Consider the following 16,244-nt stretch of genomic DNA (forward strand, 5'->3'; position numbering starts at 1 on the left):
AATCTTTCACAGCATTATTTTACAATCTAGTTGTATAATAAGGTTTATTGTTTTTATTCTTTAATTTACAAACTTTCATCAGGCTCTGTTTTAGTTTACACACGGTACATGCATGCAAGATTAAGGACACATTAAAAATCAACCCGGACTCTAAAGGGTTCCTTCCTGCTGCTCTTCCCTCACTTCTGCTGCAACAAAGTGAGCAATGACCAGCCAGAGGCGTCAGGATTCACGTGTGAGCAGCAGCACGGTCGCCTCTGCTGAGAGAGTGGGAGTCCCTGATGTGATCCGTGCTGACACTTCAAATATCAGTGGTGGAGAAGCCTTTTATTTTAGGCCATGGCATAATGTGTAAAAATAACCCATTGTAAGAATTAAGATTTTCACAAATTTCGTCAGTAAAATGCATCATGTCGGTGCCGGTTTTATAGTATTTTAATACACTTAGGCCTGTAGGTTTGGGGACAGTGACAGTGTTTTTTTTTCTGTACACAACCACAGTAGATTTTAAATAGAACAACTGGGATGTGATTGAAGTCACAGCCACTGTAGGAGGGAAGAAACAGTTGGTTTTGGTGAAAAAATAATTAATAAAACTAGTTTAAGCATAGATAGCCAAGCTATCATCTGTAGATCATATGACCCACATTCATTCTTGAAGATCTAGCTATAGACCTGTTAATAGAGGAAGTGTGGTTTTGTATAAGGAAGTCAGGTGTCAGAGAAGTATGTGAAGCTGGTGCAGCACATGTTGAGAAGTGGCGGGATTGTCCACCCTGAATGACTATGAGGTTTGCAGATGATGGTGAGCTCTGTAGTGAGAGTAGGAAGCAGGTGGGAAAGAGCCTGGAGAGGTGGAGGTATGCTCTGGAGAGAAGAGTAATGAAAGTCAATGAATAGCAAATTCGTCCTGCAGTCACTCTATGGAAAACAGTGGTTGGAGATTTTTACTGCAGCCATGTGCAGTGAAGTTCTTGTTGCTTTTCACGTGGTTTGTTCAAAACAAACAAACAAACAACCTTTATTTGTCACGTACACAATTATACAAAGTATAACATGTAGTGAAACGCTTGTGTCCGAGCTGCAGACATAGCCGCACAATTCCAGGGCTTGTTTTTTTTTTTTTTTTTAGCATGGGGGTCGAGCCAGGACCCTTACTGGATACCAGGTGGGAATCGAACTTGTGATTCCTGCTCCAAAGGTGTGTAGTCTTACCACTACATGGAGCAAGTCTGCAGCCAGTTGCACTCAGCTGCTGTCTTCAAAGTGTCTTGTTGTCTTGTTACAGCAAAACGAGTGTTAAAACAGCAATAAGACACCTGATCAGTCTGCTATCACGCTGTGATTTAGCTTACATAGGGTACATGCATGCAAGATCAAGGATAGATTAAAAATCAACATGGACTCCAAAGGGTTGGTGGCTGTTTTCAATTAATGGGGTCAAATTGCTTATTGACTGTAAAAAAAAATCCTCGAAAGTCATAAATCTGTTGCACTCTTCATACACAGAAATTCAAAACAATTACAGGAACACTTTTTAATCAGAGTACGGAATCAAGTCAAGTAAACTTGTCGGATATTGATATTGGGTTAAGTAGCAGAGGGGTTGTTAATGAAAATGTTGATGAAACTATAGCAACAGGTGCACTAAAGGGACAACAATGGCACAATCCCTAAAACAGGAATGGTTTTACAGGTTGTACAGGTAGTCCAGTTCTTCCAGGAGTTGTCTATGTACACAGAAAATCACATTATATAATAAATAAATTAAATTAACATGTGCTACTTACATCCAAAGTCTAGACACTGATGTACAATACTGATGTTGTTGCCACAGGATGGTTAGTTGACAGGAAAATGGCATAAGCACTTAGAAACATTGCTTTTTTATAGGAATATGACCCATTGGCAAACAGTTGAGTCGTCCCCCATAGCAAACAGACAAATTACAACATGTTGGCAACTTGTCTATGTTAACAGAATAGTCCGCAAGTACCAGTCTGTGTGAGAGTGACTGCAGCAATTGTTTGAAGACACATCTCCATCTCCACCAGGAGATGTATGCAACCCTTTGGGTGATGTTATTTTAATAAAACACAGGGTTTTAACTTTTCTGTTTCACAATAATTTAAAAAGATAAAGGCAACAATTTAGAATTTTTGAATGCAATGTAATCCAGCAGGAAACAGACAAACTCTCAAAGGTTATAATCTCACAGAGAAAAAGCCAGAAAATATAAAATGAGTTTGTGGTTCATGCAGGGGTTTTTCTCTGGCATTTCTTGCTGTAATTTCTAACTGTGATCTCCCAGGGCTGGATTCAGATGATGTTTTCTGCTCATGCCAGGAACTATGAAGAATTAGAAAAAAAAATCCTTCATGTTTTTCTGTGTTCTATACTCAGCTACTTTGATACATGTGTGATGGTTACACCTATGATTAGGTCTCGCAAGTGTTTGCTTTATTTTCATACCAAGATGCTTTACACAGAGTTTGTAATTATACAGCAAAAATAAATTCATAAATGATACATGGTAAAGTCAGACATTCCTTAATCATTCTGACCGAGCACTTAAAGCTTCTCCCCCTCAGACAAGATCTGGGCTACACCGTGTTTAACTTCTCCATTGAAATATCCATGTCAGCACAGTACAAACTCACACCAAACTCAAGAACTCAGGTATTAGAAACATTTCATTCTGATGATTATATTCTCATTCATCTGATTAGATTTTGATTAGATCTATTTTTGTTTCTGAGCAGATTTAAGCATGATTCATTATTAGCATAATCACATACAGATAAAATGCTGTAGCACTTTGTATCACTTTAAATAAAAAAGCTGGATATTAAGTCCTTTGATCCTCTCTCAGATGTAATGAAAGATAAGCTGGGGGACTTCCCACCCCTCTCAACACTTTCAATCTGTTACTGAAAGCAAAAAACTGAAATGAAATGCCATAATTGTGTCTTCCCTGTCACAAGGAAGTTACTGCCCCAGTTTTTTTCTCATGTGAATGAGCTTTTCCTCATAACCCACCTTTTCTACCGTTTGGTCTCACTGATTATGTTGCAATTCATATATGTAATGTGTTTCAAACCTACAATATTACTCTTAGAGACTTTGGTAATCCTTGCGTTTAGTTTGTTAAAAGTTGCTGTACATCTGCAGGCCACTTTGGAACCCACCTCAAGCCACAGATGCCTGCTCCATGTTCTGCTGGGGTCTGTTCTCCATACCAAAGACAAATATAAATTATGCACAGAGTTAAAAAAAAAACCAATCTTCTCCTGGTTGAACTGAATGACTTAGCAATAACCCACACACATACACAAAAAAGGAAAAACAACACCAGATTAAAAGTGTTGGTTTGGTTTTGAGATGAACAAAGCTAGACTTAGATCGTAGAGAGCATTTGTTTTACTTTGACCACCCGCCGTAAGTTTATTAAACACTGCACAAGTGATTTTAGTAAGGTACTGCTACATTTTTCCATTACAGCTAAAATTACTCATGACACAGATTCAGTGCAGTTTGTCCCGGCTCCAGCACAGACGCTGTGCCTGCCACCCACAAACACACATTTAGAAAATTAAAAATGTGTCATCGAGTTTCATATTTTAGTTCCATATTGCATACAGTGCATCCATGACAAATCAGAGCCCAGCTTACCCCTCCTTTCCCTCTTAATTAGTTTTAGAAATAAAAAAAGGTCCATTTATCACAAGATTTTTGGCCTCCGCAGACTTTTCATCTCTGGAGAAACATGGCAGGGAGAGATATAATGAAATGTCTTGTGTACAATCAAAATCATCTCTTCTACCCACAGGGTGGAGATTTGAGCCTGGTGCTACAGCCAAGGAAATCGTAGAAAAAGAGGCTGGAGCAAAGACTTCACAACACAAAGCGCAAACACACTGACCTACACCACCAAACCATCGCACACACCAACCTGTAAATGCTCTTTTGCACAATATTATTACTAGATATATTATATTTTTTTTTTTTTTTTTTTTGCACTAACTTGTCTTGTAGCACCTTGGTTCCTGGAGGAACGTTGTTTCGCCTCACTGTGTATTTTTAAACTGTATATGGTTGAAGTGACAATAAAGTTGAACTTGAACTTGAACTTGACTTCAAAGCTCAGTGTGAGTGTGTGTTGTGTTGGCAAGGTTTAATTTGAGTGAAGATGTGAACTCAGCAGGGAGTCCTCTGATGACTTAACCCAGCTTTTCATCTCTTCTACAGTGACACGGCCTTCCAGCGCTCAAAGGCCATATCCACATTCAGCTTTAAAGCAGTGACTTCATCTCACCGTCCATATTAAAACAGTGCTGCCCTTGTGGATTTCAGCAGCAAAGAACTGCTAGAGCTTGTTGCCTGAACTGGAAGAGGGCACGTGTGGCTGTGTGCAGATTGACTGATTGGTAGATCTGCTGCTTGTGAACGTCAAGCACCTGCATTTTAGCAGCTGTCTGACCAACTGTATAGTAAATGACTTCACACTGCACATTATGAATCAGTGTGTCATTCTTTAAGAAGTGATTTTATATTTTTTGCTTGTTTTGGCATCTTTCACAGATTAACTGGTGTGTTCCTGTAGAGGTTTTATTTAGATTCGTTACCAGCCAGAACACACTCAGACACATACATGCACACAGGAAAATGAACTCACAATGTGACAGTACAAACTCTTGCTTGTAGTTATTGCGGTTATTCTTGTTGTATCGACTGATTGGAAGATATTACTACCCTTGTTTTTTAAATATGTGTTCATAAAAATATAACAGAGGTTGTCCAAATTTGCTGATTGAAGATCTGGTGTCAGTAGTCCAAAACCTTTGACGCTAGTTTATATGAATTGCAAAGGAACAATAGTCATGTAAGAAAGAATGTTTTCACCAAACTCTATGCAGTCCTGCGAAAAACTAACTACACCTTATGATTCAGTATCTTGCAGATCCTCGTTGAGCAGTAGTACCCTGAAATAATTACTGGCCCACTCTTCTTTACATCATTGCTTCAGTTCTTTTACAAACATTTCTTTCTGCACAGGTCACACTACAGCATTTCAATTCTCAATTGAGTTGAGGTCTGAACTTTGATTAATATATTGTAAAACCTTGATTCTTTCCCTTTTCAACTGTGATGTATGTCTACGATCTGTGCTGCACGACCTAATTTGGGTCAAATAAATGACTGCAAGGTCACCAGGGCCTGTGGCTTCAAAACAAGCCCAAATCATCACCCTTCCACCACCATGCATTGCAGTTGGTATGAGGTGCTTGTGCTGATATACTGCGTTTGGTTTTCATCAAACACGGTGCTGTGCACCATAGCTAAACAGCACTACTTTGGCCACATCTGTCCTAAGTCTTTCTAGAAGTCTGATTTATTCAGATGCTGCTGTGCAAAGCTAAAAGCTGTCAAAATTTCAGAGGTGAACACGCTCACTGATAATGAATTAATGAAGAGCATTTGATTATTAGCACCTGGCTGTTACTTAGTTGCTATGGATACAATAAGCATGAACTTACATAACTATCATTAAATAAATAGATTTGTTGATCTTAAACATGGGCGGCACAAAACACAGGATGGTTTGAAGTCCCATTATAAAGCCTCAAGCTGAGTGTTTCGACTTGTGATTGGCAAGCCATTAGCCAATGAGCCGGCATAGTTTACTGGGATAAGAGAACAAGGAAGCTGAGGGTCGTAGACTTCTATAAAACTGGAAGGCTTTCTGCAACCCACTGCTGGTCATTAGGAAGAATGCAAGTTTAAGGCTTTTCCATGTTGGCTTCAGTTTTCAGACCCATAAACTTCATCCATCTTCTATACCATCTATGATTTAAACTTGTATCATCTGGCATGTTATTGTAAACCTATTCAACAGTTGATTGGTCAAGCTTTGACTATAGGACACACTCTTTCTTTTTTAGTTCCATTTTGGGTCTTGACCAACTCAGTGTGAGTGTGTGAAATATCTAACTCCTTATCCGTTTCGTGTCCTTCTACAATCTCAACTGGTCTCTGTCCTCTGACCTGACTGATGTTTGATTTTCTCAACTTCAGAGCAGGGTAGCTGAAAGACGACAAAGTGCCCACATTAAACGTCTTTTCTTTTTAAATGCATTTGGAAAACTTCTACCTTGTTAAAAAACTAAAACAGGGTAATCTTCAAATGTTAACCATGTGTGAATGTTCCTCCAGTTTTTTGTTTTTTTTACTTGACCAGAGTTTGAATCATCATGTGTTGTTTTCCATCAACATAGTCAAAAGCATTTTAACCTGCTGTCAAGAAACACCCACTCAGGTAATCAACCTGCCATTACAGCCAGCGTGGGTGACTCTGACAGAACCTGCAATCAGAGAGCGCTCGCTCAGTCGTTACAGGCCCAACACAAATGGAAATATGCTTACAAAATTATTATTATTTAAACACCAAAATGATCCTGCTACATACCGAGCAGAATTGTTAGAAAATAGCATCAAACAAAGACCATAGTTTAAAACACCATTCAGATGGGACTGAGATTACACAGGTAAACATTAGAAAACATATTCCCTGTTGTTTGTGATAGTTTAACTCATTCTGAGAACATTTTTAACCTCAGCAAAATTACAGAAAAGGGTTTGATTGATTGATTGATTGGTAATTTATTTCAACATGTGAACAATATACAAGTACATTTAGAAAAGAAATGAGAGAAAAAAAATATACTATACAAATTACATACAAAAAAACATTCTGATTAATTTACATGTTGAAAGGGAGTGGGAAGAAGTATACACTTATTTAATCCCACCCCTGTCCCATAAATTATCAGTCAATATTTAGTCAGCTTCCTTACTGATATAATTTGTAATAAAAATAGTGAACAGATTTCTGATATACTATATACTATAATATCACATCATGAATTTTTTGTTTGTTTGTTTTTAAATAGAGACATTCACTTAATTTAAATATTTTCCTTTTCTTTATAGATCGAGAAGATCATATTTTTATAACTCTTTTTGAACAGTTTTATGTTTGGACATTGCTTTAATTCCATATTCAGTTTGTTCCATAGTTTCACTCCTTGAACAGAAACACAAAAGCCTTTTCTTGTAGTACGTACCTTCATTGTTTTGAAGTTACAAAAACCCCTTAAATTATAACTTCCTTCTTTCAAAAAAAACATACTCTGAATATTACCTGGCAGTTCTTTATTTTTTGCTTTGAATAGAATTTGTGCTGTTTGGAATTTCACTATATCGTCAATTTTCAATATTTCAGACTGCAAAAATAGTGAGTTTGTATGTTCCCTATAACCTGCATTGTGGATGATTCGAATTGCTTTCTTTTGAAGAGTAAAAAGTGAATGTAATGTGGTTTTATAGTTATTGCCCCAGACCTCTGCACAATAGCTTAAGTATGGTGAAACCAGTGAACAGTAGAGAATATGAAGTGATGTTCTGTCGAATACCTGTTTTGCCTTGTTTAGTACTGCAATGCTTCGTGATACTTTGGAATGAATATATCTTACGTGAGCTCTCCAGTTAAGTTTTTCATCTATTATTACCCCCAGAAATTTATTTTCACTGACTCTTTCAATATCAACACCATTTATTTGAATCTTTGCATTTGTATTTAAACTACTATTTCCAAATAACATAAGTTTAGATTTATTCAAATTTAATGATAATTTGTTTTTATCAAGCCAGAACTTCACTTTACTTATTTCATTAGTCATACCCTCCAATAAATTCTGCAGATCATCACCAGAGCAAAAAATGTTTGTATCGTCAGCAAAGAGAACCATTTTTAATACTTTGGACACTTTACAGATGTCGTTAATGTACAAGTTGAAGAATTTTGGACCCAAAACTGACCCTTGGGGTACACCACAAGCAATGTCCATACATAAGGAGCAACCACCATTTATTTTCACAAACTGCTTTCTACGTAACATTAAAACAAAAAAAAACAAACAAGTAAAAAAGTCTTTTTTTTCCTACTGACAGTAATCTGTATATTCATGAATAGAGGCTGTACAGCGTGGGTAATTCGATAAATTTAGAGTGAATATTAGTTGTTTTCTGTAACTGTGACTTACTTGGTGTCATTTGTCCTCTGTTTTCCAGAGCAGTGCAGAATCTTTTTTATTTTTTCTGGCAAAGTCTAATCCTCTGGTATCCTTTGTAACCAGTGGTTTGCACCTTGTTGTAAACCCTCTGCATTTCCACTCATGAAGGTGTCTCTTGACAATGAGCCACCTGCAGTTGCGACAGCTGTTGACTGGGCTGTTTGTCGTGGAAGGTTTTATCTTAACCCAGGAAAGAATTCTGCAATCGTCCAATTCATTGGTCTTCCAGACCTTTTGATGTTGCTAAACTCACCAGTGCATTCATCCTATCCAACACTGATTTGGCCACTCTTTTTGGTATACTTGGAATCAGTTCAACAAAGACTAACAAGGGAACAGGTTTTACCTCTCCAAACCGCTTGATCAAACCAACACTCATCTAGAATGTCATCTCTGCGTTTTGCAGTTGTCCTGCTGGTTTGTTCAGGTGGTGGCCTCCAGCGAGCACTGAAGCAGTTTGCAGCAGAATGCGAGGCGGCAGGAACAAGAATTGGGACCTCCAAACCTGAGGCCATGGTCCTCAGCTGAAAAAGGGTGGAGTGCCCACTCCGGGTCAGGAACAAGTTGCTGCCCCATGTGGAGGAGTTGAAATATCTCGGGGTCTTCTTCACGAGTGAGGGGGGAGGGGAGATTAACAGACACTTTGCAGCCATGCCTGCAGTGATGTGGATTGTGTTCCAGTCCGTCATGGTAGACAGAGCTGAGCATAAAAGAGAAGCTCACCATTTACCGGTCCATCTACAACCCTACCCTCACCGATGGTCATGAGCTTATGTAGTGACTGAAAGTACGAGATGGCAGATATCAGCAGAAGCAAGCTTTCTTCAAAAGGTGGCTGGACTCTCCCTTAGAGAAAGTGGTGAGTTCACTCATCTGAGTAGGGCTCAGAATAGAGCCTCTCCACATCGAAAGGAGCCAGCCTAGTAGAATGCCTCCGGCTGTAGGTGTCCCTGGCACACCGAGGACCTCCTGCCAAACTAAGCTAGAGGTGGTGGCTGGTGAGAGGGAAGTCTGGGCCTCTCTGCTTAGGCTGCTGTCTCTGTGACCCATGCCCCGGATAAGCAGAAGAAATGGGTGGAGGCCTGGATGTATGAATAGTATTCTCCACTATCTCACAAGACTATTGCAGGTTCTCGATTTCAAACTCATACAAAACATTAAACAGTTGCTCTTTAACAGGAAACTAAATAAAGGCTTCTGAGGCTTTATGGTGCCACTACATTCAGCACCAATTAGGCATTTTTTGGTAAGAAGATTAAACCAAAATAAATGCTCAGCTTTGTACAGTGTCCAAGACAAAACACACCGGAGACAAGAAATTCAACCAGGGAAAAGTTGGTGTTCTCTGTATTTATTCTTTTCTTTTTCTTCCTTTGCTGTGCTCTTTGTGAGGAGCATAAATATTTTACAGAGCGAGAACATCAGTCTGGTTATTTACAAGATAAAATAAATGACGTACAACTCACAATGTCGGCTTGTGTTTGGAGAGCTGGAGGAGGAGGAGTAAAGGGAAGGAGGAAAAAAAACCTACAGCCGTTTTACAGTTTGACTTGGAGTACCCCAACCTCGACTCTGACTTCACAAACAGAAACAAAAAAAGGAGCTAATAGACTGTGGCGCGATGGCACGACTGAACACACGGGAGCAGCAACTGCAGAGGTCTAAACCAGTGAATTATTCCATAGAGAGAACAAAGCAGATAAATAAAGAACGACACAAAATTCCAGTGTCTTCAGCAGTCATCAGTCCATTTCTGGTGACTTTCATGCTCCGGGGGGGGGGGGGGGGGGGGGGAATTATGGCAGTAGTTCATTTAACAAGAAAGTTGCCTACAATGACCACTTTGAACACGGTGATAAACCTGCAATCGGAACCAGTGACTTTTCTGTCCTCTTCAGTTTGAGCTCAACCGGAAAAACTTGTGACTTGTGAACGTCAACCTTCAGACTTCCTGGCTGCCCCCTTTAGACAGTATAAGCAAGTACTGTTTGGATGACAGTGGAAGTGCTTGCGTCCTCCTGTTTTGTGCAGTTTCAATTTGGAAAATAATCTCAATATTAAAACACGAAGACTGCAACTGAGAACTTTTTGCATTTTCTGTTTAATTATTTTCACACTGCCCGGGAATACTTCAAATTCCTTATTTGGATTAATTAGCAGCTCAAAACAAAGATCTTAAAAGTATTGTCATGAAAGACATCAAAACAACGGCCTTTTTGATTTTCAGATGGTCACAAGATGTGAACTCCATCTGGTTGAAACCTGGCAGGTAAGCAGGAGCAGTTTCCATGGGCACAGGAACGTACACCAAGCTCTCTTGATTTACTTTGAGATCATTCAACTTTTGATCTCCATGTTCCTTCCTGGCAAAACTTGAGGTGCCCAACACATTTATGTGATGTATCACCTGTGTTCAACATACCCACACACGAGCTCCACCACAGCTGGGGCACAGCCCAAACGCCAGGCCCGCTCATCAATACTCGCTCAGATCCTGACGTCGATCGATACGCCCGCAGGTCTGGTGTCTAATAATTCAGGCAAACAAATGCGACTCGTTCAAACCCGGGTTAAACCGGATTGAGCCGTTCAAACCTTCAGGTAAAGTCAGAGATGAACCCGAAGACCGTCCGTGCCGAGTGTGCAGTTTTGAAAGGAGGAAACATCTGCTGTGTCAGGAGTAATGAAGGAGGCTGAGGAACTCATGCCTACAGGAGGTACAGAAATAACACTGAGGCCTGCATGGAAAATAAACCCCACCAATATTAAATCAATGCTGCTGATTCTCCATTAAGGAGAAAACTGAGGTTGTTTCCTCATGCCAGTGTCAAGCTTGCCAGCAAGTTGTTTGTGTGTTTGTAGCTCTTCACTCACACACAAAGAAAATCGTGAATGGAGGAATACATTCCTATTTAGAGATTGAAAGGCACTCGTGCTAAACCGTGTAATGGACAGCACTAGTGGGTCCCAACTCACAAGCATTCAGCTGGAAACAGGAAATGATCCGACTCAAAAGAGCCCCAACCTGAACACCGAGTAACAAGACAAAGCTACTGTTTTTATTCTATTATTGTTTCAAAGTAGGTCAAAGGAAGTGTTCGCAACAAGTACCAAAGAAGACAGAAAGGCTCACCGCGAGTCTCCCTCTCAGGGTGGAAGAGAGTGAAAAAGAACGAGGAGGAGAAGGGGGAGGTTTGTGCGTATCGACTCAAGTGCAACTTAAGGGTATTCTCTGGGTTTGAGACTTTGAGTAAAGGGGGGGGGGCTGTTCAGAGTCGTGTCATTGTGCCACAGAGCCAGAAACAGGTTCAACAAAGGGCTAACCTAATGTGTCTTCTCTCTAGCTCATGTTGCTGTTTGATTGGGTAGTGGAGTGGCGTGTTGTTGATAGGCTGACCCAGGGGTGTGAGAGAGGAAGTGCTTGGAGGAAGAGATCTGAAAGGTTGGGTTTCTTAGATGGGCAGCTGGAAAGTGATGTCCACTTGAGCTTCCTTTGCAAGGGAGACGATTTCAGAAAGCTTTACAACCTGTGGACAGAGCAGAGTGGGCTCATGAAATAAAATTTAACATAACATACTTTTACAATTGACCTTTATTTAACCAACAAACCCGTGTTTTTAAAAAGGAGACCTTTTTTTTAAGACAGTCAATACAGAACAGATGACACAAATGATACAGGTCTCTGAAGTCATGCAACTGTTTCAATGGGATCCCAATCCTCCTCCTGACTGTGCTTGAAAAGTCTGAAATTCAGGTGTTATGCAGGTATTCTGCTTTCAATTTAGGATTGAGACATAGTGCACTTCAGGTTTGACAGCTGACATCCCCATCACTCACAGCAGTCATGCTTCACTTCACATCATTACTACCAACTTAGCCGCTGACGTTCTACGTTTCTAAAACTTTTTCTAGAACTTTTACCGTGGGAGTGGGCCGCCCAAGTGTCATCTAGAAGACGCATATTTTTCTCTCGACACACGCACACCTCAAACTCTACTTGAACAGTCACAGAGCAGCTGCACATGTTAATCAGCTGATTGCACATGTGCAGTCTTGTTCTTGTGGTTTGTGCACTGAGACACACGCTGCAGTTTCATGCCATATCATGTCATACTTGTCTAGTAATTTTCTCCAAAATCATATTAATTCTAAAGTTTAAAAAAAATTTTTTTTAGTTATTTTGGCAGAACAAAAATACCAAACACGACAACTACTAATACAGGTGACTGATACACGTTTCTTTTCCTAATCTAACAACAAGGACTCTCCACTCACAACAATCTAAAGGGTTTTCATTCTTTCTCATCTTTCCTGAAAATCTTTTGTATTCTAACTCCAGAAGAACAGAACAAAGGCTTTCATTTCCTCGCTAACTCACATATCTAACAAAGCTGATCCTGCTCATCACTAATATCCTGTTTTTAGATCAAATACAACCATTTTCCACATATATAATCATTACATGAAAGCTGGAATCAGTCCACTTTTAAGCAATTAATCAAGCAGCTTAATTGGATGTGAAAAGTGTTTAGAACAGAGTAAGATTTAATAAAATGTTATCAAACTGCCTCCCGGCACACCTGCTCCCCAACCCTGTTCTCACATACGCTTTCACACTGTTGCTGCTTTCTGGTTACTTTGTGCTATAAATGTAAAGTGACGTTTTTCCTCACATTGGTTCTCTCACACACACACACACACACACACACACACACACACCCTCCGCCTCCTCGCATACAGCGACACATCTAAAGGCAGGTACATGTCAGCCCTGCTCTCCCCATTTATGACGTGAGCATTTGAGTTGAACGTGGGTCTTTGTGCGTACCATTTTTGCAGCTTCGTCCAGGTCGTCGCAGGCCAGGATTTTCAGCGGACTGGCAGCAATCAGAGCTTTGGCGTCGTCCACTCTTGTTCCTGAGAACAAACAAACAAAAAAAATAAATGGAAAAAAAGTCAGTTTTTCAAAACAGCAGTACCTTTGGCCACCCTACAGCTGTGTCACTGTCAGAACTGAGAGTTTCTTGATACGGCAAACATTCATTTGGATGCTGTTGAATGTTTTTGAACCTCGAGGAAGCTAATAACCTCCTTGTGGTTTTCTGTGGATACCTGTGCCTCCTGTACTGTCCACCCTCAGACCACAGTTTCCATTTGCACACAGGAAAAACAAAGCTGAATATCTAAAAGGTCTTTCCAGAAGTTTGGAGAGCTGATGAAGTTTCTTTGATGAAAAAGAAAATGTTCGCCGGACCAAAGTGAAAACTCAATTTCCCTAAAACTGCCCTATAACCTCCCAGCAGACAGTTTTTATTAAAGCTGCTGTCACACAGCAAGCCGTTGCCTCCTCCTTTGTTTGGTGGATGCCTTCACACTTCATGGTTCAACTTTTTTCAGCTTGCCTCTGTGGCTGGTGTGCAGCCATGGCAACCACAGATACAACCATAGGGGAAAAATGGTAACGGAGGCTTATTTTACAAATCAATGGAGATCAACAACATCTGCTTTAATGCCTGATTATACAGACAGACCTCACAACCCAGAAAAGAATTACAAACAGAGCAAAGCAGACACATTACAGAATTAGCCACTGACACAAATACACAAACCCATGAATCCAGGATAAACCAGGAAGCAGTCTTAGACACGAAAGAGCATGTATAAACATACCAAAGTAACTTGTCAGTGTGTAGACAGACACACACAGTATATTTATTATTTTTAAAAAAAAAACATTAAAATTTTAAAAAAGAGCATGTTCCTGTTTTGAAAGGAGAACGTGGTCCAGTCAAGTTTCCAGAGTCGAATTAGGAGCTGTGACCCATCTGATGTATCCGAGTCCGGCCCCGATTAACAAGTCATTTGGTCACACGCACATTTGTGGATTGGCTCACAGGAAAAGCGTCTTTGTGCTGATGTAGAGCCTTACAGAGGTGCTACTTGTAGCTCTGACTTAAAATCCATGAAGCATTTGAGTTTCAAGCTCATCAGTGTGATGCTTAAAGTTTATCAAAGTTAAAAACACCGCAGATGTTTAAGAGGTTACAAGACAGAATTTAATAGCTTTGGAAAGTTATTCCAACTACTTTCTTTTACCCTTTACCACTAACTTTAGAAGATAAAAGCAGATGAAGCATACATGAAGGAATTCTTGCCAAATGAATCAAATGCATCTGCTGCAGTCCATCTTACCCTGTACTGCAGGGTGTTAAAATTCAAATAGTCTTCAGAGTTTTAGACTAACAGCAGAGTATTTAGTTTCAGATGACTGAATGACTGAGTACTCTGAAGCCTTACAGTATCAACCGCACTCAGTCAATTAACTTCATTTTGAAGGTAGAAAAACAAACCACAGTATTTAATCACATCGCTATAGGTTATCAACAAAATCTCAGTTACATTCAACCATGTCCAAAAACTTTGTGTGTGAAAATACTCCCTGAAGAAAATATAAAATACACAAAGTTTCTGCTATGGCCAATATTAATGAGCAATTTTTTAATTGTGCAAGTATGTTAAGTATGTCCAAACCTCTAAAGAAGCACACATCACTACAAAGGAACTGAAAACATCTGCTGCAAACCATGAACTAGGATGTACTCTGCTAAAGAAGGCAACTTCCTCTGTTGTTGAACCTTTCACCCATATCTTATTTTCTCTTTGAAACAGATTTTATACAAAGTGACCTTAAAGCAGCCCAAGTCCATCTCTGTTCAGGTGACTCCAACAAGGAGTCATCATCCAAAGCCTTGTGACACTGCTGATCATAACATCCTATAAAAAAAATAAAAAAATACAGCATGCAAGGAGCAGCCAATCAAAAGAAAAGGAGGGTGGCATTAACTTTTTAACCTTTGAAAGCCAATCAGCAGTAACAATTGAAGCTTTTCAGAACTGAGTCATTTCTGTCATATTTCAGGCTTATAGAACAAAATGAATGGGTGTGCATCAGAAGTTAGCAAGGGCCTGGGTCTCTGACTATGCAGCTACCCAGAAACTATTATAATGGTGATCAAACCATGTCTTTGACATATACTCAGTCAAAACTCAACATGCAAAGCTTCCCTAAAATAAAAAAAAACAAAAAAAAAAACACCAAAACTACCTGCCCTGTTCGTCACCAGTGCATTTACACTTGCAGACAAGACCACAGAGGTGCTAATTGAGATATAAGACAGAACTACCTAATGACTCCAATCCAACTTCAGAAGCGCTTCTACATCTTAGATTATAAAATGTGTAAAGAATAACTTTTAAAAAACTGATTAAACATGTAAACAGAAGGCAGCGCTCCTGTTTAATTCACGTAACGTGTCTAAAGCTGCAGTGCAGTTACAGTCTTGGCGCTGGAACGCAAACCTCAGCAGCAGCATTTTGAGGTGACATCCTCTCGTTTCCAAAATAGAAAACAGGAGCAGAAAATGTTACCCTGAGGAAAACTGAGAAATGTCAGCTCTGTTTAGGCTCCAAATACAAGCATGCACCATTTCTTTGTGCTTGCAAATTTCACTGCCTTGCACTGACGAATGAATAAAGATGAGAAAACCAAATTGGCAGAGGAATTTCACCCAGTGAGGGATTCAGCTCTCTGGAAGGCCACAAAGGACCAGCAAGTCTTTGTATTCAACACTTGGCCTCCTTTGATAATATAGAGTATGAATGTACATATGCATATATCACACGATATCACAATAATTCACAGCTCATTTGTGTTTGTCGTTTTCTGCGCGTTTCCAGGAGCCAGACTTTGAAGTAGGAAGCATCAAATGAAACGGACACGAGTCCCCCCCCCCCTCAGCACTGCCAGCTGCTGCCAGTTAACCCGCCTGACAAGGTGGGGGAGAGTGTGTGTTTCCACTGGAGGGGGAGCCTGTGGCTGTGGTTGATCCAGAACATTACAACACTGTGTTTGGGCCCAAACCCCTGTCTATTTCCATTTCCTTTTAAAACAAGGTTTAGGCTGTTGGTCAGGTTGGTAATGAAATCTGCGTTACAAATATCTGTACTTGTTTTCAATCTGAGATACTGTGCTGGAGAGTTGTCGGGATTTCCTTGCATTCCATAGCTCACTAAGATCAGACATCCCTGAATTCAGCAAGATCTTCTCATGGA

General features: G+C 39.9%; 1 protein-coding gene across 1 annotated transcript in view; it reads right to left on the bottom strand.

Annotated features, from left to right (window-relative positions):
* Positions 1 to 9,467: 9,467 nt before the first annotated feature.
* The window catches only part of sucla2 (succinate-CoA ligase ADP-forming subunit beta), a 30,300-nt gene continuing 23,523 nt past the window's right edge, over positions 9,468 to 16,244 (bottom strand). Inside the window, exons 10-11 of the mRNA XM_080903101.1 lie at positions 12,961 to 13,049; positions 9,468 to 11,659 (exon numbers count right to left, since the gene is read on the bottom strand). Coding sequence (XP_080759227.1) covers positions 11,585 to 11,659; positions 12,961 to 13,049 — 164 coding nt within the window. The 3' untranslated portion in view covers positions 9,468 to 11,584. The remainder of the gene's footprint in view (positions 11,660 to 12,960; positions 13,050 to 16,244) is intronic.

This window comes from Rhamphochromis sp. 'chilingali' (genome assembly GCF_963969265.1).
Source record: "Rhamphochromis sp. 'chilingali' genome assembly, chromosome: 14".
Lineage (NCBI taxonomy): Eukaryota > Metazoa > Chordata > Actinopteri > Cichliformes > Cichlidae > Rhamphochromis > Rhamphochromis sp. 'chilingali'.